General features: G+C 43.5%; 1 protein-coding gene across 2 annotated transcripts in view; it reads right to left on the reverse strand.

The window, feature by feature from the left end:
* The window catches only part of LOC143923419 (serine protease 33-like), a 200,118-nt gene that overhangs the window by 170,259 nt on the left and 5,438 nt on the right, over positions 1 to 24,421 (reverse strand). For both annotated transcript variants that reach the window (XM_077447076.1, XM_077447078.1), the window contains exon 2: positions 825 to 1,029. In XM_077447076.1, the coding sequence (XP_077303202.1) occupies positions 825 to 1,029 (205 nt within the window). The remainder of the gene's footprint in view (positions 1 to 824; positions 1,030 to 24,421) is intronic.

The following is a 24,421-nucleotide window of genomic DNA, read 5'->3' on the forward strand; positions in this document are numbered from 1 at the left end:
ACACGTTTCTGTATTTTTTAACAGAGGCATGGTGTTGCTTGCAGACCCACATTGTTATAAATTAGTCCATGGCTCAGACTGAAGGTTCAACACCCCGGGGGGCAGTGTTGTGAGTGACAGTGGCCCATTTATACTGCTGCTAGGGCTAGGACCCCCCTCTTGCTGTCCTGTAGACCAGAACCTTCCTTAGTTCCAGGCAATGTTCAAAGCACCCTTCATGATGCTCCAAGTGTTTTCTTGGTTTGTAGTATCCAAGTGGTAAACTGAGTTCAGGGTATTGTATAGGCTACACTTCCCCTGTACACTATCTATCTATCTATCTATCTATCTATCTATCTATCTATCTATCTATCTATCTATCTATCTATCGTAAATAAGCATATGAACTCAATAGCTGAACGAGGGACCCAATATTAGCACTCGCTTAGGGACACATAAACTGATCGATGAAACGATGCACACCTGACAGTTTTAAAGTGGACACTTCATAAAAATAACATTGTTTCAATTCACATATATACGGTACTCTAATAACACACACAGTCTTTGATTTCAGCAATATGTGTACAGTTAAGAATTCGACTGGAGTTCGATGTAAAATTTGATTCAAATTTCAGTCTGAATTCCCGAAATCCAGACATATTTTGTTTTGTTATTTCGGAGCATTCTGTAGAATTTGTTCATACTGTAATTTGGGTATTCGGATATATCCAAACCTCCGAATAATGAAAAATGTGTCCGAATATTAATTCGGAACCAACCACACATGTCTAATTGGTGTCTGATGGAAGAATTGGTTTGTAAAGGTAACATTTTATACTCACTAGTGGATGCAATGCGCTGCCGTCATAACCCACTCGGGTGAGATCAGGGAGCCTCCACATAAATATTCTCCACCTGATTCTGTATCTGTAACAGCGACCTGCCAGGGCCACTCCCCATCCAATGAATTTGTACCGCCAACTATCCGACTGGATACCAACGGAGAACCGCACACTGAAGAATTTGCAGCACTGAGAGCATTGCCAGCTGCCAACAAGAAAAAAAATAAAATTAGTTGGAATTTGTTTGGCTTCCGCAAAAAAAAAAGTATATACATAAATAATACACACAAACAATGAACCCGTATTTATTGGTTGCATGGGATAAATTCTCAGGACTAGGGATGAGCTTTCTATTTGACTCAAACATCGGCTGTTCGATTGTTCACCGAAGATCGAACATTATGGGGTGTTCACTCCAATTTCGAGCGGCGCGTCACGCCTCATAATGCACTGCGACATTGCAGTGCATTGCTGTCTGATGATTGGCCAAGGATACACTATGACCCGCATGCTTTTGCCAATCACAGCGCCATAATCAAAGAGAGCCATGATCGGCCTAAGGTAGGGTGCCTTTGGCCAATTATGGCTCAGGGGGTTAAATCCACACCCCACACTATATAAGGCCGCCTGCACGTTGGCCTTGTATAGTGTGTTCTTGGCGGAGAGAGATAGAGAGAGAGAGAGAGTGTGTCATTTAATTTACTTTGAGCAGGCAGTTTATTCAGTTTATTCAGTTAGCTGCAGTGTATTTATATAGATACATCCCGACTTTGTATGTATATATCTATATATATATATATATATATATATATATATATTGTAATGTTCGGGGGACCAGGTAGATCGCAGGACACAGGCTTTTCACATAACAAAGGGTTTATTAAACTTAAATCGCTTTACAGCAGCCAAAAACAAAAAGGAAAAAGTTTTTAGTCTCACCGACTTGCAAAGTTCAGAATAGCTGTCTCTATCAAAACAGTGCTTGATCTTGATGGCAGGTAGCTTCCCCTGCCAGGAGCCTTCCAAGCAGGACGCTGCTGTCCACGTCTGTTGCTGCAACAACCCAAAACAAACACCATCCACCCTTCACCAGGTCTTCTCCACTCCTCCACCAGGTCTATCACTTCCTGTCTTGTTTTTAAAGACACTTCCTCTCACAGGTGGGTTGGTCAATTTTATTCCCTTAAAGAGACCACAAACCAAATAAAGGGGTAATATAGCTTCCTTCCAGGACCCAGCCACGGCGTCCTGTACATATTCCCCCCTGTGCCCCAACGCCAAGGAGGTGGAGGCAACAGTGGAGCTCAAACAATGGACTCAGGAGAGGGCTTCTTCATTTTGATGCAGTCTCCCAGGCCTATGCTCCACTACAAATTTAAATTCCTGGAGTGCCAGGAACCACCGGGTAACCCTGGCATTAGTCCCTTTTCCCTGTCTCAGCCATGTTAAAGGGGCATGGTCAGAAATCAACCTAAACTTCCTCCCCAAAAGGTAATATCTGAGGGATTCCAGAGCCCACTTAATGGCCAAACACTCTCGTTCAATTGCGGCGTAGTTTCTCTCCGCTGGTGTTAACTTCCTGCTGAGGAAGACTATCGGGTGTTCCTCGCCATGAATAACCTGTGACAACACCGCTCCCAATCCTACATCGGAAGCATCAGTCTGGACAACAAACTCTTTTGAAAAATTAGGTGCTACCAGGACAGGGTGTTGGCACAGCCCCAACTTGAGCTCCAAAAAAGCCTTCTCAGTGTCTGCATTCCACTCCACCATGACCGATTTCCGACCCTTAGTCAGAACGGTCAACGAAGCCGCCAACGTGGCAAAGTTGGGTACAAACCTCCTGTAGTATCCCACCATGCCCAGGAATGCACGTACCTGCTTTTTTGTAAGGGGGCGGGGCCAATTCTGTATAGCCTCTATCTTGTTGACCTGCGGTTTCACTACCCCTCTACCCACGATATAACCTAGGTATTTCACCTCCTCCATTCCCAAAGCACATTTTTCAGGGTTTATGGTAAACCCCTCCTTCCAAAGAGAGTCCAGCACTGCCTGAACTTTGGGCAAATGTGATTCCCAGTCTTTGCTAAAAATGACTATATCGTCCAAGTATACTGAGGCATACTTCCGGTGAGGTCGTAAAATCCTATCCATTGCTCTCTGGAACGTGGCTGGAGCAGTTTGCAATCCAAAAGGCATCCTTTTGTACTGAAAACTCCCTTCTGGGGTAGAAAAAGCAGTCAAAGGTATTTGCCAATACCCCTTGGTAAGGTCTAACGTAGTGATATACCTGGCTGGACCTAGTCTCTCGATAAGCTCATCTACCCGGGGCATGGGGTAGGCATCAAACCGGGAAACTTCATTAAGTTTCCGGAAATCATTGCAGAATCGCAGAGTCCCGTTGGGCTTCGGTACCAACTCAATCGGGCTCGACCACTCACTCTGCGATTCCTCAATAATCCCCAGGTCTAACATCTTTTTTACTTCCTCTGAAACGGCCTTCCTTTGAGCCTCTGGGATGCGGTAGGGCCGGACAAAAACTTTGACTCCTGGTTCTGTGATAATATCATGCTCTATGACACTAGTGAGCCCTGGCAAGTCTGAAAATTTTTCTTTATTTCGCTGCAAGAACTCATTTGCCTGCTGACTTTGGGTTTTAGACAGGGTATTTGCTACTTAGACACTCTTCACCCCAACCCGAGACTCAAGTTTTGTACTAGCCAGGGAGGTCACTGGTTCCCTGTCGGTCCAGGGCTTTAACAAGTTTACATGATATATCTGATAGGGTTTCCTCTTGCCTGGCTGGTGGACTCTATAATTTACCTCTCCCACTTTTTCTACAACCTCGAAAGGGCCTTGCCATCTGGCCAAGAATTTACTTTCCACAGTGGGAATCAACACTGCTACTCGATCCCCCACTTGGAAGTTCCTAATTTTGGCTGCCCTATTATAGACCCGTCGTTGAGCCTCCTGGGCTTTTTGTAAATGTTCCTTAACTAGCGGCATCACAGTTCGGATCCTCTCCTGCATTTGAGAGACATATTCAAGAACACTCTTATGCTGGATTGGTTCACTTTCCCATTCTTCTTTAACAAAGTCCAGTAGTCCGCGAGGTCTCCGCCCATATACCAATTCAAAGGGCGAAAACCCCGTGGAGGCCTGGGGCACTTCTCGTATAGCAAACAGGAGAGCTGGTAACAGGCAGTCCCAGTCTTTCCCATCCCTTTGTACCACTCTCTTGAGCATAGACTTAAGGGTCTTATTAAAACGTTCTACCAATCCATCTGTTTGGGGATGGTAGACCGATGTGCACAGCTGTTTAATCTGGAACAGTTTGCAAACATCAGCCATAACCTTCGACATAAACGGGGTGCCCTGGTCTGTGAGTATTTCCTTGGGAAAACCTGTCCGTGTAAACAACTGGAATAACTCCCGTGCAATAGCCTTAGAGGAGGTATTCCGCAGGGGTAGCGCCTCAGGATATCGAGTGGCATAGTCGAGGATCACCAGTATGTAAGAATGACCTCGAGCCGACTTTACCAAGGGACCCACTATATCCATGGCTATCCTCTCGAATGGGACCTCAATTATGGGCAGAGGGACCAACGGGCTCTGGAAATGGGTCGCCGGAGCGGTCAACTGACAGGTGGGACAAGAGGTACAGTATCTCCTTACCTCTGCTTTCAAGCCTGGCCAGTAAAACCGGTCGGCATTCTGGGCCTCCGTCTTTTCAACTCCCAGGTGTCCCTCTAAAACATCATCATGGGCCAGGTCCAGGACCTTGCGTCTATACTGTTGGGGTACCAATAATTGTTCTACCACATTTTCTCTCACTTTAGTAACCCGATAAAGCAATTCATTACATATTGAAAAAAGTGGCCACCGCTCATTAGCACCTGGCTCTTGGGGCTCCCCATTTATTACTACAACCTGTTCCCGTGCCCTGGCTAAAGTGGGCGGGCCGCCACTGCATCTGAGCGTGCATAACCTCTTGTAGGGTCGCTTGCTGGGCTGCTAAGCGCTGATTAGCTTCCTCATGGCGAGTCTGTGCTTGCATATTAGCCAAGGACAGCTGTTTAATTAGCTCCTCCATTATTTCCGCTTTCAACAGTTCTGCAGCTTTCACCCAGGACATAAATTCACTGTGCTGTCCCTTTAAATGTCAGTTTTAAACCCAATGCAAAAAAAAAAAAAAAAACATAGCAAAAACGCCTGTTACTTTGTCTTGCCCGCATTCGAGCACCACTTGTAATGTTCGGGGGACCAGGTAGATCGCAGGACACAGGCTTTTCACATAACAAAGGGTTTATTAAACTTAAATCGCTTTACAGCAGCCAAAAACAAAAAGGAAAAAGTTTTTAGTCTCACCGACTTGCAAAGTTCAGAATAGCTGTCTCTATCAAAACAGTGCTTGATCTTGATGGCAGGTAGCTTCCCCTGCCAGGAGCCTTCCAAGCAGGACGCTGCTGTCCACGTCTGTTGCTGCAACAACCCAAAACAAACACCATCCACCCTTCACCAGGTCTTCTCCACTCCTCCACCAGGTCTATCACTTCCTGTCTTGTTTTTAAAGACACTTCCTCTCACAGGTGGGTTGGTCAATTTTATTCCCTTAAAGAGACCACAAACCAAATAAAGGGGAAATATAGACCCAGCCACGGCGTCCTGTACAATATATATATATATATATATATATATATATATATATATATACACACTGTAGCTAGATCTGACTGCAGGCCATTCCTGGTGTACGTATTCAAATACACTTTCGGGCAGGCAGGCCAGGCAGGTTATTCAGTGATCTGCAGTGCATTAAATATATATACAGTCTCCAACATATATATATATATATCCACTGCATTCTAGTCTAGCCAAGCCTATATCTGACTGCAGGCCATTCCTGGTGTACGTATTCAAATACACTTTCAGGCAGGCGGGCAGGCAAGTGATTCAGTGATCTGCAGTGCATAAAGATATATATACAGTCTCCTACATATATATCCACTGCATTCTAGTTTAGCCAAGCCTATACCTGACAACAGGCCATTCCTGGTGTACGTTTTCAATGACACTTTCAGGCAGGCAGGTGATTCAGTGATCTGCAGTGCATAAAGATATATATACAGTCTCCTACATATATATCCACTGCATTCTAGTCTAGCCAAGCCTATAGCTGACTGCAGGCCATTCCTGGTGTAATTTTTCTAATAAACTTCAGGCAGTGTTTTGCTAATCCAATTTTATAGCGCATCTGGAAGGCCACCAAGGAATGACAGATGCTCTCACAGGCCACTAAAAGAGTGCAAGCAGGCTCTGTATCTACAGCCAACAGTGCTGGTCGTGGACATGGTGGACCGTGGGTCACACCTCTCCTTTTTTCAACAGCTGGCTGTGTTGAGCCACAACATGCAGAAGAGTTGGTGGAGTGGATCACAAAGCCGTCCTCATCCTCCTCCTCATCCTCTGTCACCCAGGCTAAGAGAAGTTTGGCTGTAAATACAGCTGCCAAAGTGGCCTATTCCATCGGCATCAGTAACTCCTTCCCTAGCCCCACCATCATGTCCTGAGGAGTCCCCAGAACTGTTCAATCACAGTGTCGGGTACATGCTGCAGGAGGATGTGCAGCATTTTGAAGGCTCCGATGATGGTACCCAGGTTGAGGATGGAGGCAGTAATGTGAGCCCAGAGAGGGGTGCCCAAGAAGGACGAGAAATTGGCAGTCATGATCCCCCAGCTGCAGCATACTGCCAGGTTTGTTCCAGTGCCGAGGAGGGAGGGGATGATGAGGTCACTGACTCTATGTGGGTGCCTGATAGAAGAGAGGAGGAGGAACATCTCCAATGAGGCAGGATGCCCTCCAGGGGCCAGCTTAAAGACAGCCAACCGACTGCATCCCGTTGCAGAGCTCCGCATGTGCAGGGCGCTGCTGACTCCACACGTTTTTACTTTGGTGTGGGCCTTTTTTGAGACGTGCAGCAGATCTCACCATTCCTGTTTGCAACATATGTCTGAAGCATATCAAGTGTGGCCATAACAGCAGCCGCTTTGGCAGCACCCATGCAGTCTGTTGGCAACAGTACTTAAATGACCTACACCAAAGAACAAGGCGGACCTCTCCTTTCTCCTCATCAGCTTGAATCTCCAACCCCACTATACCTTCAGTCCTCTCAGAGACCTGCAATGAGAGGAATGAAGGTGTAGAATTATGTGTATCAAGCACTTGTGAGCAATCTGCTAGCGGTAGACCTAAATCCGATTGTAGCAGGCAAATTTCCCTACCCCAGTTGCTAAACCGTCGAAAGAAATTTGGTCCCAGCCATACACATGCTCATTGGCTGAATCATAGTTTGGCTAAATTGCTAGCACTCCAACTGCTGCTTTTTCAGATGGTAGACTCTGCCCCCTTTCAAGAATTTGTGGAATATGCGGTACCTCAGTGGTAGGTTCCCAAATGCCATTTTTTTTCTCAGAAGGCCATTCTGGCTCTCTACCGGCATGTGGAAGGCAATGTCTTGGCCTCGCTAGACAGGGCGGTCAGCGGCAAGGTCCATATTACCGCTGACTCATGGTCCAGCAGGCATGGACAGGGACGTTACCTTTCTTTCACGGGGCACTGGGTAACTCTGCTGGCAGCTGGGAAGGATGCAGGACAGGGTGAAGTATTGTTGGAGCTTGTTCCGCCACCACAACTCCAAAATCCTGGTAGTGATTCTGCCACACCTCTCTCCTCCACCCCTCCTCTTGTTCTTCCTCTATGGCCTTTTTCTGTGCAGATTTGTCCTCAGAACCAGCGGCGCTCCATAGGCATTCTAGGGGCTACGCAAGCCTATAATCCTACCCGTCTTGATCAGTTGAGACCAGGCGAGTACCAAGTTTAGAGTCCCAAGCATCCCATATCTTGTTGAACTGGGTTACAGCATCTACTACCTGAGCAGTCATATATTTCATTCTATGTATTTCCATAATCACCTTCAAAAGTTGGGCTTAAGAAGGGGGGGTAATGGATAACCAATGTAGAGGAATAGTTCTTTTAGCTGCTAGCAAAATAAAAGAGGCCAATTTGTTCATTGACTTTCCAATACCAAGAAAAGGGAGGCCCAAAAGACAATGTAGCAGATCCATCAATAAAGAGTGATTGAGCACTTGTTGGATCAGAGACTTTACAGTAGACCAATAAGGCACAATAATCTTACATTGCCAGAAAACTAGATGATCTTCTGAATGAGGCATGTTCCCACACCATCCGTCATTTACAGTGCAAACAGCATCACCATGTTTGTATTAATTAACCACTTCAGCCCCCGAAGGATTTACCCTCTTCATGACCAGAGATTTTTTTGCTTTAGCTGACAATTGCGCGGTCGTGCGACCTTGTACCCAAATAAAATTTTTCCCACAAATAGAGCTTTCCTTTTGGTGCTATTTGATCACCTCTGCAGGTTTTTATTTTTTGCGCTATAAACAAAACAAGAGCTATAATAAATATCCCTGAAAAATTTATAAAAAAGTGAATTTCTTCCACAGTTTAGGCCGATGTGTATTCTTCTACATATTTTTGGTTAAAAAAAAAATCGCAATAAGTGAATATTGATTGGTTTGCGCAAAAGGTATAGCGTCTACTAAATAGGGGATAGATTTATGCAATTTTTATTATTATTATTTTTATTTTTTTACTAGTAATGGCAGCGATCTGCTATTTTTATTGGGACTGTGACATTGCAGCGGACACATCGGATACTTTTGACACTATTTTGGGACCATTGACATTTATACAGCGATCAGAGCTAAAAATTGCCACTGATTACTGTATAAATGTCACTGGCAGGGAAGGGGTTAAACACTAGAGGCCAATCAAAGGGTTAAGTTTGTTCTCTCACTGTTTTCTAACTGTAGGGGGGATGGGCTCACTACAACATGACAGAGATCACTGCTCCCGATGACAGGGAGCAATAGACCCCTGTCATGATGCTAGGCAGAACAGGGAAATGCCTTGTTTACATAGGCAATTCCCCCATTCTGCCTCTTCTCCCAGCAATTGTGGGATGCCGGCGAACATCGAGTACAGGGGACCCGCTCGCATGCTCCCGCAGCGCGCACGGCCATTAGGCAGCATAGTTAAAGGGACGTAGATTTATGCCCATTTTCCTGCCCGTGCCATTCTGCCTGTAAATTGGTGTGTGGCGGTTGGCATGTGGTTAAGAAACTGGTAAAGATGTAAAGAGGAAGAGGACCCTGGACATTATGTGATTGGACTGAAGACATCTGAAAAAAAAAGGTAAGTTTAACCAATTGACCTCCGGAAAGTTTTACCCCCTTCATGACCAGGACATTTTTTGCTATTCAGCACTTTAACTGGCAATTGCGCAGTCATGCAACGCTGTACACAAATGAAATGTATATCATGTTTCTCTCAAATAGAGCTTTCTTTTGGTATTATTTAATCACCACTGTGTTGTTTTTTTTGCTATATAAAAGAAAAAGTATTGAAAATTAAAAAATAAAAAAAACACGCTTCTTAGTTTCTATTGTAAAAGTTTGCAAACAAATAATATTTCTTAACCACTTGCCTACTGGGCACTTAAACCCCTCCTGCTCAGACCAATTTTCAGCTTTCGGTGAATGACAAATACTCAGTCATGCAACACTGTACCCAAATGAATTTTTTGTCCTTTTTTACCATAAATAGAGCTTTCTTTTGGTGCTATTTGATCACCTCTGGGTTTTTTATTTTTTGCGCTATAAATGAAAAAATAACAATTTTTTTTAAAAAAAACGCATTTTTCTTTGTTTCTGTGATAAAATTTTGCAAATTATTAATTTTTTCTCATAAATTTTGGCCACAATTTATACTGCTACATATCTTTGGTAAAAATAACCCAAATTAGTGGATATTATTTGATCTTTGTGAAAGTTAGAGAGTCTACAAACTGTGGTGGGAATCACACAAAATCTGATGTACTGGTGGCCGATCTCATTTCTTGTGACCCGAACAAGCCAGGAAAGTACAAATACCCCCCAAATTACCCCTTTTTGAAAGTAGACATTCCAAGGTATTTAGTAATAGGAATGGTGAGCTTTTTGATGTTGTCATTTTTTCCCACAATTCTTTGCAATTTGAAGATTTTTTATTTTATTTTAATTTTTTCCACAAAATTGTCATTGTAATAGGTTATTTCTCTCACGTGGCATGTGTATACCACAAATAATGCCCCAAAATAAATTCTGCTACTCCTCCTAAGTATTACGATACCACATGTGTGGGACTTTTTCACAGCCTGGCCACATAGAGAGGCCCAACATGCAGGGAGTGCCGTCACATGTTCTAGGAGCATAAATTACACATCTAACTTGTTGACTACCTATTACACTTTTTTTTTTTTTTTTTTTTTTTTTTTTTTAACCAAAGATTTTTATTAGATTTTGAATGAAACAAGTATACATCATTTGACAAAGAAATATGTAGCGTTGTCAAACATATTGAAGGCAATGTTCCACATACTCACATAGAAAAGAAGATATAAACAGTAGTATCCTATTAGAGCTATGATAAATTGATAACCACAAATGGCCTACTAGTAGGCCTAGCCTGTCACCCCAGACGGGTACACACTGTGAGCAGGCTGAGCGCTGGAGTAGGATTACCTGAGTATCAGTATCCCTTGACCTTACCGAGGGTCAAGGGCGATGGTACAGGTAAGTACGCAGCTCATTTGTTTTAATATAAAGGACGGCAAAACTTGTCCATACAGCATAGGGAAAACAGTAACCAAGAAACTTCAACACAAACAAAGATATATAGTCCTCCTTGGGCACTACTCCTGGTTCAAAATGAATGAGATTACCTCTGCTTACACTGCAGTTGTATGAAACGCATTTTGGGTTCAGGCAACTTAATGTCAAGGTGTAATTCAACATGAAAATCCATGAATTAGATCACAAATGTGGAGAGGCATGTTTGGAGGAATCCCAGGTCCCCCAGCATTTATGGAAACCTGGGATTGCCCCTTCTTTGTAAGCTAACATCTTTTCCATAAGGTATATATTGTTTACTCTGGTAATAACCTCCTCTAGAGAAGGGGGTGTGGGGGTCTTCCAGTGTCTTGTCAGCGAAATTCTGGCAGCATAGAGGATATTAATCACAATTTTTCGCATTACTGGAGGAAATTGTTCTATTGAGAGGCTAAGAAGAGCCAAACCTGGTTCTAGCTTACACTTAGACTTTGTGATGTCTCTGATCAGGGACTCCACTTTCTTCCAATATGGGGTGATAATTTCACAACTCCACAATATATGAAGAAGATTCCCCATGTGCTGGCAGTTTCTCCAGCACAGAGGGGCTGTATCTGTATGCATTTTGTGGATGCGTAGCGGAGTTAGGTACCATCGGTGTAATATCTTCTGGGCATTGTCCCAGTGATCTATACAAGCAGAGGATTTCCCACTATATTTTAGCGCCATATGCCACTGCGATAATGAGTATTCCTTCCTCATTTCTCTTTCCCAGTGTAACATGCAGGGCAGTTTAGAGTTTAGATTTAGAGGGTTTGCTAGTCTATAGAAAAGTGAGATCCCCTTTCTACCTTTAGAGCTTTTGTTTAGAAGGAAATCCCATAGTACTTGTGGGATTTCTACCGGATTAGGAGTGTTGGTCAGATTGAGGTGCTGAATTTGGTGTAGCCTATAACGGTCAGCTAAGTCTTTTTGTTCGTCAAGGGGCGCAAAGAAATGATTGCCTGATTGTTTCCATTTCTGTGTGGAGAAGTTGGGTATTAGGTATTGGTAGGTTGCTAATGGAATTTGTAGTCTACTTAGCGGTACATCAGTAATTTTACTTTGAGTCAGGCCCGACCATGCCTTAATCGAGGCTTGTATAGTAGGGTAGTTGGGGACAATTGGTTTGTGGTGAATGCTAGCCGCCATAGCTAGAGCAGGGAGGTCATGCCCAGGGGTGACAGTACGTTCTATGTTTGACCATTTATTATCGGATTGACAGGAGAACCAGTACTTCATTTGGTCCAATATGGCTGCATGATAGTAAACCTGGGCGTTAGGGAGGCCCATTCCACCAAGGTGCTTTGGCTTATAGAGTTTCGCTAAGGCTAGTCTAGATTTTTTACCTGCCCATATAAATTTATTTAGATGTGTGGATAGTTGAGCAAAGAACTTGCAGGGTATAGGGATTGGTAATGTCCTGAAATGGTACAGTAGTTTAGGCAGTACTTGCATTTGATAAGCCGCTATTCTTCCCACCCAGGAGAGATGTAGTTTAGCTATTTGATTCATTTCTTCAACCAGTTTGTCTAACAAGGGAGGATAGTTGTGCAAGTATGTGTCAGAAGCGGAGGGGGAAAGTTGTACTCCTAAGTATGTGATCGAGGGAGGATTCCAGTTGCACTGGAAGACATTTTTTAGTGTGCTTAGGGTACTTGAGGATAAGTGCAACCCCAGGGCATAGCATTTATTAGTATTAACCTTATAAAAGGATACCCTCCCAAAGCTACTAATCAGCTCTTGAATTTTAGCAAGGGATGTGACAGGGTCAGTAACTGTGAGAATGACGTCATCAGCAAATAGCCCTATTTTATGGGTTTCTGCACCTATCTGAATACCTTTCACATCTGTCGCTTCCCTGATACTTTCTGCTAATGGTTCTATGACAAGTGAGAAAATTATGGGAGACAGAGGGCACCCTTGTCTTGTGCCATTAGTTAGATTAAAGGGGTTGGAGAGAAGGCCTGAATTATAGACACTTGCTGACGGATGAGAGTACAAGGACATGATAGCTGTATGAATTTGGCCCGACAGTCCGAATTTTTGAAGGGTCTTAGATAGGTATGGCCAGTGTACCCTATCAAAGGCCTTTTCTGCATCTAAGGCTAAAAATACACTAGGAAGTTTGTTAATTTCAGAATATCGTAGGAGATTGATCATACGTCTTGTTCCATCGGGTGCTTGCCTACCCTTAACAAAGCCTACTTGATCTAAACCTAGCAGGGTAGGGGTAACATTCATCAATCTATTTGCTAGTACCTTAGCATATATTTTTAAATCGGAGTTCAAGAGTGAGATCGGCCTAAAGTTCTGGGGGAGGGAGTTGTCTTTTCCTGGTTTAGGGATCGTGACTATGATAGCTTGTAGCATTTCTTTGGGAAAGGAGCCTGTGGATATAGCAGAATTGAAGACAGTCGCAAGTTTAGGTGTCAGGATAGTCGTAAGTGCTTTATAGTATTCAGCTGAGAAGCCATCCGCCCCTGGGGACTTATGCTTGGGCAACGACTTAATCACTGCGGTCACTTCCTCACAAGTGATGGGGGAGTTTAAAGCATTCAGTGTAGGGATATCTATTTTAGGTAGTTTCAAAGTGCCAAGGAAACGATCAATTTCCGTGTCAGAGGGTTGGTGAGTGTCATGGTCCTGGTTAAGATTATACAAGGAGTGGTAGTAATCTTTAAAGGTATTCGCTATGTCTTTAGGATTACGAAAAATCTGATGTGAGTGATGGTGCTTGATGAAAGGTAGGTTAGCTTTAGTCTGTCTTTTTTTAAGTTGGGAGGCTAGGAGCTTACTAGCCTTATTGCTTTGGGAGTAGTATGATAGTTTCAGTCTTTTGAAGTACAGGTCATGGTCAGTTTTGAGCTCCTGTCGTAGATCTTCCCGACATTGAGTGAGCTGTTGGAGTATGGTGGGAGAAGCGAGGGTCGGGTTTTTATGCAGGCTCTCCAATTCAATAATTTTATTTTGGAGCTGCATTATGCGGCGGGTTTTATTTTTGCGTTCCCTCGAAGCTATTTGTATGAGGACACCTCGAGTGAAGGCCTTGTGAGCGCACCATACCATTGCAGGGGAGGACTCCCCATTGTCATTTAATCGGAAAAATTCCTTGACCTTCGCTTCCAGTTCATCCCTAATGGTGGGGCGAGCGAGGAGGAAGGTATTGTTGCGCCAAAGTGGCCTACTATTAGCTTTGTTAAAGTCTACAATTTCCAGCGTTATAGGTGCGTGATCTGACCAAGTGATGCTATGGACCTCTGTTTTAATCACATTTTGTAGCATATGCAAATCTGTGAGGAAATAATCAATCCTCGAGTAGCTGTTATGCATTGCAGAGAAATACGTATAGTCCCGCTCCGTAGCCCTGGTGCAGCGCCAAGGATCAAAAAGCCTTTCTTCATGGCAGAAGCTGTCTAGGCAGGGGCGCTGCCTGAGGGCTACAGAGGAGGAATCAAGATCAGCATTCAGTACTATATTAAAATCACCACACAAAATTAGGCTACCCTTTTGCATAGATTTCGCTTTGTGTACAACTTTGCGGACAAATCGTGCAGGTCTAACATTTGGGGCATATAAATTCACTAACGTATATATAGAGTGATTAATTTCAGCAATCAGTATAATATACCGACCATGAGGGTCAATGTAATCTTGCAACAAAGAAAATGTGACAGTGTCTTTCACAGCTATTAATACCCCATTCTTTTTCTTCAAATTGTTGGCAGTAAATATATGGGGGAATTTCCCATGTGTGCATCTAGGTGGATTAGCACTGGGGAAGTGAGTTTCTTGTATACACAGGATGTCACAGTGCATATCCATAGCAGACTTCCAAAGTGATCTACGCTTGTAGGGGCTATTAAGGCCTCTCACATTGTGAGACATAACTTTAATGTTCATTCTGGAACAGTACAGCCGTTCGTTGCCATCCAATTGTAAATTGTAGAAGTAGGGCCCAAGAAGTGATCGTATCGCTCAAGAGGGTGTTACGTGTCAATGACACCGATAGACGTGGTTGGGAAGTCAGAAACTGGGGATTAGGCCTCCAACGGCCAACAGTGAACTTGGGGAGAATAGTCATAGGAAAATCCAATGAACAGTGTGCAGGATTCATCCTGCAAGACTTCCTGGGGGAAAGAAACGTACAACAGTGGCCGTTCAGCGGGTGCTTACTTGAACCTATGCCCGAGTAGTTAGTTGCTTCAAATAAGGCACATGGGCGATGGCCAGAGTGAGGGGTAATAGAATTGTGTAGTCCAGAGACTCAATAGTAAACCACAATGGTATCAGGCTGGTACTTATCTGTTTCTTCTGTTGAGTCGATGATAACTCCTTCTGTCATGAAGGGGGTCCGGATCCGCCGCTTCTCCATTGGTAGGGAGGAGGCGCCATTTTCTGAGAAGATCCATACCTTTCTCTATGGAAGCAATCACATGTGTTTCATTATGCATTTCCAAAACCAGTTTAGCTGGAAAGCCCCATTTGTACAAAATTTTATGGTTACGCAAAATCTTGGTGATGGGGACTAGGTTGTGCCTAGCCGCGAGCGTAGCTTGTGACAGATCTGCGTATAGAGCGATCCCTGTAAAGGGGTCCGGGAGAGACGGGTGCTGTCTAGCAAACCGCATTAACTGATCTTTTACATGGAAGAAATGGATACGTGCAATCACATCTCTGGGGACCTGCTCAGATAGAAAAGAAGGCTTGGGCAGCCTGTGCGCTTGATCAATAATAAGATCAGCCGGCGCTAATTCTGGTATAGCAGTAATCATAAGCTTTTGGAGATAGGCAGTAAGATCAGCGGGTTTCACAGTCTCAGGGACTCCTCTGAATTTCACGTTATTTCTGCGTGCCCTGTCCTCAATGTCCGCCATTTTGAGACGCATAGTTGTAATTTCACTCTCAACATCAAAGTGAGCATCAACCAGTTCATTATGAGCTAATGTGAATTCCTCCATCTTGTTTTCCACATAAGCTACTCTTTCTTTAACTTCTGATATTTCTGTGTTAGTGGAGCGTACAAACGAAGCCATGTCCTGTTGTAAGGCCCCTCTCAGCATTTGTAACATCTCTTTCATAGTGGTGTCCAGGATGGGCTGCCCTGATGTGGGGAAGGCATCTAGCTGCTGTGTAGCCAGGGATGATTCATCCATCTCCTCCCCTTCAGCTTCAGTGACCCCCTGGGTGTCCCCCTTCTCTCCTAGCTTCCTTTTCTGTTTAGCTGGGCTTGTGAATGGTGAGGAGGGCAGTGGCGAATGTGAGGGATGAGACTCACCCAGGTCCGGACGGTCAGTATGGGCAGCGCGTCCCGAGGAGGCCGCCGCATTGTTTGCTTCACGGGCGCCATCTTGGGCCTCTTTGTTCGCCGCCGGCGGGAAGAAATCGGTCAGCCAGCGTGGCCCCTCTCTCTCCTTTCTCTTGGACATGATGCTCGGCGTGTGCCTGAGGTATTCCCCTGCCGGAGGATACCGAATGTGGGCCGAATAGGTCGCTGTGAGCCGCTTAATGTGATCCGCTGATACGGAGCTCTCTCCTCACACCACCATGCGCTCCGGCTGCCGGCTCCACCCCCTTCTACCTATTACACTTTTGAAGGCCCTGGAGCACCAGGACAATGACACGTGACACCGACATGGCACTGATGACAGATGACACTGATACGTGCCACTGATACGTGGCACTGATGACACGTGACACTGAGAGATGGCACTAATATGTGGCACTGATGACAGATGGCACTTATACGTGGCACTGATGACACGTGGTACTGATCGCACGTGGCACTGATGACACATGGCACTAATACATGGCACTGATGACAGATAAACTAATACGTGGCACTGATGACACGTGACACTGATGACAGATGGCATTAATACCTGGCATTGTTGACACGTGACACTGATAACAGATGGCACGTGACACTGACAGGTGGCACTGATGACAAATTGCACTGATATGTGGCACTGATGACTGATGGCACTAATATGTGGCACTGATGACACGTGACACTGATATGGCACTGATGACAGATGGCACGATGTGGCACTGATGACACGCGGCACTGAATTGGCACTGATGACAGATGGCACTATGTGGCACTGATGACACGTGGCACTGATGACAGATGGCACTTATACGTGGCACTGGGGGCAGATGGCACTGAGGACAGGTGGCACTGGGGACAGGTAGCACTGATGACAGATGGCACTGGGGACAGATGGCACTGATGACAGGTGGCAGTGGGGGCAGATGGCACTGACAGGTGGCAGTGGGGGCAGATTTCAGTGGGGGCAGTGGGGACAGGTGGCAGTGGGGACAGATGGGCACTGTATTTTTATTTTATTTTATATTTTTTTATTTATTTATTTACACTGACCGCTGCAGAGATGCAGCGGTTCATCTCTCCTTCCTCACACGCTGTCTGTGTGAGGAGGAAAAGCCAGCGATGAGAGATGATCTCATATGTTTACATATGAGATCATCTCTCATTGGGCACGTCGATCATGCTGTAAACGGCCGCTGTGATTGGCCGTTTACAGCGATCTGTGACTGGCTGTGTCCGTGGGACACGGCCAGCACAGAACTTCCCCTATGTGCGCCCGCGAAGGCGCGCAGAGGGAAAGTTAAAGGTAGGACATCCAGGGACGCCCTCCCAGCAGTTAGCGTCTGCGCTGCAGCCGTCTTTTGGCTATAGCGTGGGCACGAAGTGGTTAATAAATTTAGAACAACATGTATTCTGCTACATTTCTTTGGTAAACATAACCCAAATCAGTGTATATTATTTAGTCTGTGTGAAAGTTATAGTCTACAAACTATGGTATATAGAGTTTATTTGATAATATTTTGATGAATTGATTAATCCTGATGTACTGACAACCTATAAATACCCCTTAAATGACCCCTTTTTGAAAAGTAGTCAGTTTGAGGTATTCAGTAAGAGGCATGGTGAGTTTTTTTTTTCTGAAGTTGTAATTTTTTGTCACAATCCTTTGGAAAATAAAGAAATGAAATACATGTTTTTTTTTGTTAACATACTGTTACCAGTTCAGTACAGCATGATCATATGACTGACGTGATGAGGATTAATGATGCTGACTGGTGACAGTATGTAAAAAGGAACACTTTTAAATTATTTTTTTTATTGAATTTTTTAAACTTTAACATTTGTTTTCTTTTCTTTAGCTTTTTTTTTTTTTGTGTGTGTAGTTATTATTTAATCTGTAGGAAAGTTAAAGTCCACAAACTATGGTATATGTCTGAAAATGGATCAATCCTGATATACTGATGGCCGATCTAATTTCTTGAGGCCTGAAAACTCTAGGACAGTACAAATACCCCCCCCCCCCCCCCCCCAAATTACCATTTTTTGAAAGTAGACAGTCCAATGTATTTAGTAAGAGGCGTGGTGAGTTTTTTGAGGTTGTAATTTATTTGTCACAATTTTTTGAAAAATGAAGAATTTTTTTTTTTTTTTTAAATCACATATTTTTTTTTACATTATGTCACGGGGCAGTATAGCGCTATTATATAACTGGTGTAGTAATGATCAGGGACAATAACTGGTGACAATATGTAGATAAACAAAAAAACAAAATAGTTGTACTTTTTGTTCAATTCTCCTTCTTTTTTATCACATTTTTGTTTTACGATTTTTTTTTCTAACACACTGTGACCAGATCAATATGGTTACCATAGTAACATTGTACTACTCTGGGGAAGTGTTTAGGATTTTTTATTTTTTACACATTATGATTGCTTATATCAGTGAATTTCATTGGTAGAAGCAACCATTTTTACTAAATGAAACTGGTTCATTCATTGTCTTTTGTTGTGATTAGCTGTGATTGTATACAATGGATGGCATGAAAAGAAGCTATCCATTGTTTACAATTGTTATCTGCTGTGATTGGTCACAGCAATCGCATGGTACTGGCAGAGGGGCCGGTACAGTGATCAATCATTGGCTGTGTCCAGTGGACACAGCCAGTGACAGATCACACTGCTGCGTGACCCTGCGGCAACGGGAGAGGCACGTTCTGGGAGGATGTCATATGACGCAACTGAAGGTTTTTATACACATGATTACGTAGATATCAAATTAATATTACAATTGTATGTTTATAGTAACAAAGGGTGTAACATAGGCAGGCTAATTCTAATCAGGACTCGAAAGAATGCAAACATGTAATGAAAACATTATTAGTCAAGATAAATAGTGTTGCGCTAGAATCAATATTCCACCTATAAAACTGAAAGTGCTAAGTGCAAGATATCGCAAAAAACAACTTAGAAAAAGTCACGTGACAGTGACGTAATGCGTAAGGGAGAGGAGCCTGTGACAACGCACAATAGTGCTTGGCAGTGTGAAGGCTGCAGATACAAACTGTGATGTCTGACCATTCTCTCTTCTAAAAGCGCTTTTATTATTTCAACATATGTGAGTGGTTTTAATGCTGAACCTTAGTGTTTAATATTAAACTTAGACATGTGCAAAAGGAAAAAAAAATGTTTAGTTTCGCTTCCTTTTAATTTGTTAATTAATTAATTTCGTTTAGTTTTATTAGTTAAATTCTTTAAATTTGTTTTTGTATTTCGTTCAGTTTTCTGCTGAATTTGAAAAATCGGTCACATTCGAAAATATTTCAACCAAATTCGAAAATATTTCTACCGAATTTGAAATGATTTCAACATGATTCACAATTATTTCAACCGCATTCGAAACTATTTCAACCGGATTCGAAAATATTTTGCGACCCGACTTTAGGGCCATGTATCTTGGGGTCACTTAGTGCTAGAACCCCAAATTTGGATATGTTGTAGTGCTAGTTCTATTGTGTTTGCATACCAAATTTGGTGTTTCTAGCTATAAGTGACCCCGAGATATGTGGCCCCAAATTCAGGTCGCAAAATGTCATTCTCTGCTGCAGAAAAGTACTTTCATATTGCCCATATCTGGGGTTGCTTGGTGGCAGGTGACGTGGCAAGTGGACAATCCACAACTTGGTCACATGGCACTCATGTTAAGTCACGTGGCACTCGTGGCGGGTCACGTGGCACTCGTGTCAGGTCACGTGGCACTCGTGTCAGGCCACATGGCACTTGTGTCAGGTCACGTGGCACTTGTGGCCAGTCACGTGGCACTCGTGTCAGGTCACGTGGCACTCGTGGCCGGTCACGTGGCACTCGTGGCCGGTCACGTGGCACTTGTGGCAGGTGTCGTGGCAAGTGGAAAATAGACAACATGTGGCAGGTGACGTGGCAAGTGGACAATACACAACTTGTGGCAGGTGACGTGGCAAGTGGACCAATACAATACACAACTTTTGGCAAGTGGACAATGACATACAACATATGCACTTGCCTTGTGATCGACATCTGTGACTTCTTCAATCAGGCATGCTGACAACTTCATTGATACCATAAATATAAATGAAATAAGATGTGTGTGTTTTTTTGCACTGGTACACTGCAAGTATGAAAAGTTGATGTGACAGATATATATAAGTAAGTATAAGTAACTAACCATCTTCCAAAATTTCTAATTCAAATCGAAAAGATTAGAACAGAATAGAAAAAAAAATTGAATAGAATAAAATAGAAAGAATATACAACCATCTTCTGAAATTCAAATTTGAATAGAATAAATTTGAATTTCGAATAGTATGAATTCAAATTTTTAAATTAATTAATTTTAAATTTGGATAGAAAAGATTATAATAAAATAGAAAATAGACTAGAAAAACGATAGAACAGAACAGAATAGAATATATTATATTTTATTCTGTTCTGTTCTATTGTTTTTCTAGTCTATTCTTTTATATTCTATTAAAATCTTTTCTGTTAAAATCAAAATCATTATATACTAAATTCGAATTTCGAAAGAATGTTATATATATATATATATATATATATATATATATATATTTCCAACATTTCCAATTCATTCTATACGAAATTCGAATGTCGGAAAGAAATATATATATATTATAAAACCACCATCTTCCAAAATTCGAATTTAGTATATAATGATTTTGATTTTAATATAAAAGATTTTAATAGAATATAAAAGAATAGAGTAGAAAAACAATAGAATAGAACAGAATAAAATATAATATATTCTATTCTGTTCTGTTCTATCATTTTTTTAGTCTATTTTCTATTTTATTATGATCTTTTCTATCCAAATTTAAAATTAATTAATTAAAAATTTTGAATTCATACTATTCGAAATTCAAATTTATTCTATTTGAAATTTGAATTTCAGAAAATGGTTGTATACTCTTTCTATTTTATTCTATTAAATTATATTTTTTTCTAATCTTTTCTATTTGAATTGTACATTTTGGAAGATGGTTAGTTATTTATATATATATCTGTCACATCAACTTCTCATACTTGCAGTGTACCAGTGCAAAAAAAACACACACATCTTATTTCATTTATATTACTTTTCTGCAGAAGAGAATGACATTTTGCGACCCGAATTTGGGGCCACGTATTTGGGGCCACGTATAACAATTTGGATATGTTGTAGTGCTAGTTCTATTGTTTTTGCATACCAAATTTGGTGTTTCTAGCTATAAGTGACCCTGAGATATGTGGCCCCAAATTCAGGTCGCAAAATGTAATTCTCTGCTGCACAAAAGTGCTTGACATTTTTTGACCTGACTTTGGGGCCACATATCTCGGGGTCACTTGCTGCTAGAAACCCCAAATTTGGATATGTTGTAGTGCTAGTTCTATTGTGTTTGTTTGTTAGTTTCTAGCTCCAAGTGACCCCGAGTTATAGGGCTCCAAAGTCGGGTCGCAAAATGTCATTTTTCGAATTTGATTTGAATTCCGTTTGATAATTCGGATGCAGCCGAATGTCCGAATAATGAAAATTCGTCCGAATTTCGATTCGTAACGAAACTAAATGCACATGTCTAAACAAACTCTCCAGAGCCTCCCCCATCAAATCATTCTCTGCAGCTATTACCTTTTGTACCACCACCCCCTCCCTTTAGAATGTAAGCTCTACCAGCCGGGCCCTCCTGTACCTTTTGTATTGTACTGTAATTGTGTTGTCTCCCCTATACATTGTAAAGCGCTGCGTAAACTGTTGGCGCTGTATAAATCGTTAATACTAATAATAATAATAATAATATTAGGAGCATTACGCGATGATACTATTTTTCCTTTGTCTCCCATGAATTTATACCCTTCTTTGAGTGGAGCAGCAGGGTTATCCCCTTATCTCACCACTCTACCCGAATAATTGGATAGGATTAAGGTGAAGTTTATCTCGGGATATCTCTATCAGGCTGGAAGTTTTAACTAGTGATGGACGAACTTCCGACGGGACGTTTCGCGAACGCGGACCGCGAACGCGGCTGATAGGTCGGGAACCGGAACGTTCGCGGCGGTCCCCATTGACTTCAATGGGAGGCGAACTTTGCAAACCTATAGGTCAAATTTGCAGCCACAAAATAATTATTAGCTGTGCAAACATAGTCCCACCACATGGCCAATGACATAACACATGTATGAGGTGAATCTGGGATCGACAACTACAAGCATTCTTTTTTTATATGGAAAATTGTTCTGACAATTCAGGACTGTGGAGCGCATGAAGGCAATGGAGGAGAGGGAAGGTCAGGGACCAGGGTAGGCAAACAAGAGGGTGCAGGCGATGATCACCAGCAGCGTCACATACAGCAATGACACCTGCACCGTGATAGAGTCATCGGACAGCAGCACCGTGATACAGAGCACTGACATCAGCAGCGTGACATACAGCAAAGACACCTGCACCGTGATAGAGTCATCTGAAAACGGCACCATGATAGAGAGCACTGACATCAGCAGCGTGACATAAAGCACTCACACCAGCACCGTGATATACAGCACTGACAGCAGCACCATGATAGAGAGCACTGAGATCAGCAGCGTGGCATAAAGCACTCACACCAGCACCGAGATATACAGCACTGACAGCAGCACCGTGACAGAGAGCACTGACATCAGCACCGTGATATACAGCACTGACACCTGCACCGTAAGCAGCCCCAGGAGGAAGTCAGCATAGCACAGGGATGATGGGAGCCCCTCATAATAAGCAGCCCCAGGAGGAAGTCAGCATAGCACAGGGATGGTGGGAGCCCCTCATAATGAGCATAGCACAGGGATGGTGGGAGCACCTCAAAATATGCACAGCAGAGGTACAGCCCCAGGAGGAAGTCAGCACAGCACAGGGATGGTGGGAGCCCCTCATAATATGCACAGCAGAGGTACAGCCCCAGGAGGATGTCAGCACAGCACAGGGATGGTGGGAGCCCCTCATAATAAGCAGCCCCAGTAGAAATATGACACCGCTCAATCTCTTCAAAGAGGGGGGTCCGGGCATATAGTACGGTGTGCTTTTTTTGGACAAGGAAGTGAGCCAAATTAAGAAAGAAGGTCTGTGTGCTCGTTTAAAAAAATTGTTTATAGACATATACATGGTCTACTGGTCACATGTGTTGAATTCCTCCGAGATCCATGCCTCATTTATTTTTAGAAATCTGAGGTAGTTAACACTGTCGTGAGCTAGGCGAGTACGCTTATCGGTCACGATCCCCCCTGCTGCGCTGAACGTCCTTTCGGACAGGACACTGGATGAGGGGCAAGCCAACAGTTCGATTGCAAATTGGGCAAGCTCTGGCCAGAGGTCAAGCCTGCCCACCCAGTAGTCCAGGGGTTCATCACTCCTCAGAGCGTCCACATCGACCGTTAACCCGATGTAGTTGGACACCTGACGGTCTAGGCGATCCCTGATGCTGGATCCGGATGACACCTGTCGATGGGTTGGCTGAAAGAATGACCTCATATCCGAAGTCACCAACACATCTTCAAACCGGCCTCTTCTTGCAGGCGCTGTTGGATTGGTACCCGCAACTCCTTCTCTGGGAGTGGGAATTGCACCTCTGCCAGTGCACGCAAAAGTAGAATGCAGCATTTCTGAAAGCAAGGCCTGGAAGTGCTGCATTCTGACAGCCCTCTGTGACGGCGGTAACATTGCCACCATTTTGTGTTTGTACCAGGGGTCTAAGTATGTTGCCACCCAGTACTGGTTCTTGACCCTTATGCTTTTTATATGGGGTCCCTAATAAAACACTGGAGCATGAAGGCCCCCATTTGCACTAAAGTGGAAGTGGTGTGGTGGCCTGGCTCCTGCTCATCATCCAGGATAATGTCATCCTCTTCATTCTCCTCTCCCCATCCACACACAACAGGGATCCCAGAGAGGTTTAAAGCATGCTCTTCTTGCTCCTCCTCATCCGCCCCGGCACCATCCTCCTCTGACTCCTCTTCAGACTCCTGTTGTTGACTTGTCTCAGATAGAGTAGCCCCCCCTGGGAATTCATCCAGCATTGCGACTTCCTCATCTTCCGGCTCCTGCTCCTCCACAGCTTGATCAATGACACGACGCAATGCACGCGCCATAAAGAAGGCATAAGGTACCATGTCACTGATGGCGCCATGGCTGCGACTGACCAGTTTGGTGATCTCCTCAAATGGGCGCAGAAGTCTGCATGCATCGCGCATGAGCAGCCACTGGCGCGGTGAAAAAAATCCAAGCTCCCCAGAACCGGTTCTGCCGCAGAGTTCATACAGGTAGACGTTAACTGCACGTTTCTGCTGGAGCAGCCTATCAAGCATATAGAAGGTTGAGTTCCATCGCGTCGGGCAATCGCAAATAAGACGTCTGACCGGCAGATTGTGTCGCCGCTGAATGTCAGCAAGGCGAGCCATGGCCGTGTAAGATCTTCTGAAATGGCCTGAGATTTTCCTTGCCTGCC

The sequence above is a fragment of the Lithobates pipiens genome, unplaced genomic scaffold (genome assembly GCF_037356315.1).
Source record: "Lithobates pipiens isolate NorthernLeopardFrog02 unplaced genomic scaffold, aLitPip1_a1.2 Scaffold_22, whole genome shotgun sequence".
Classification (NCBI taxonomy): domain Eukaryota; kingdom Metazoa; phylum Chordata; class Amphibia; order Anura; family Ranidae; genus Lithobates; species Lithobates pipiens.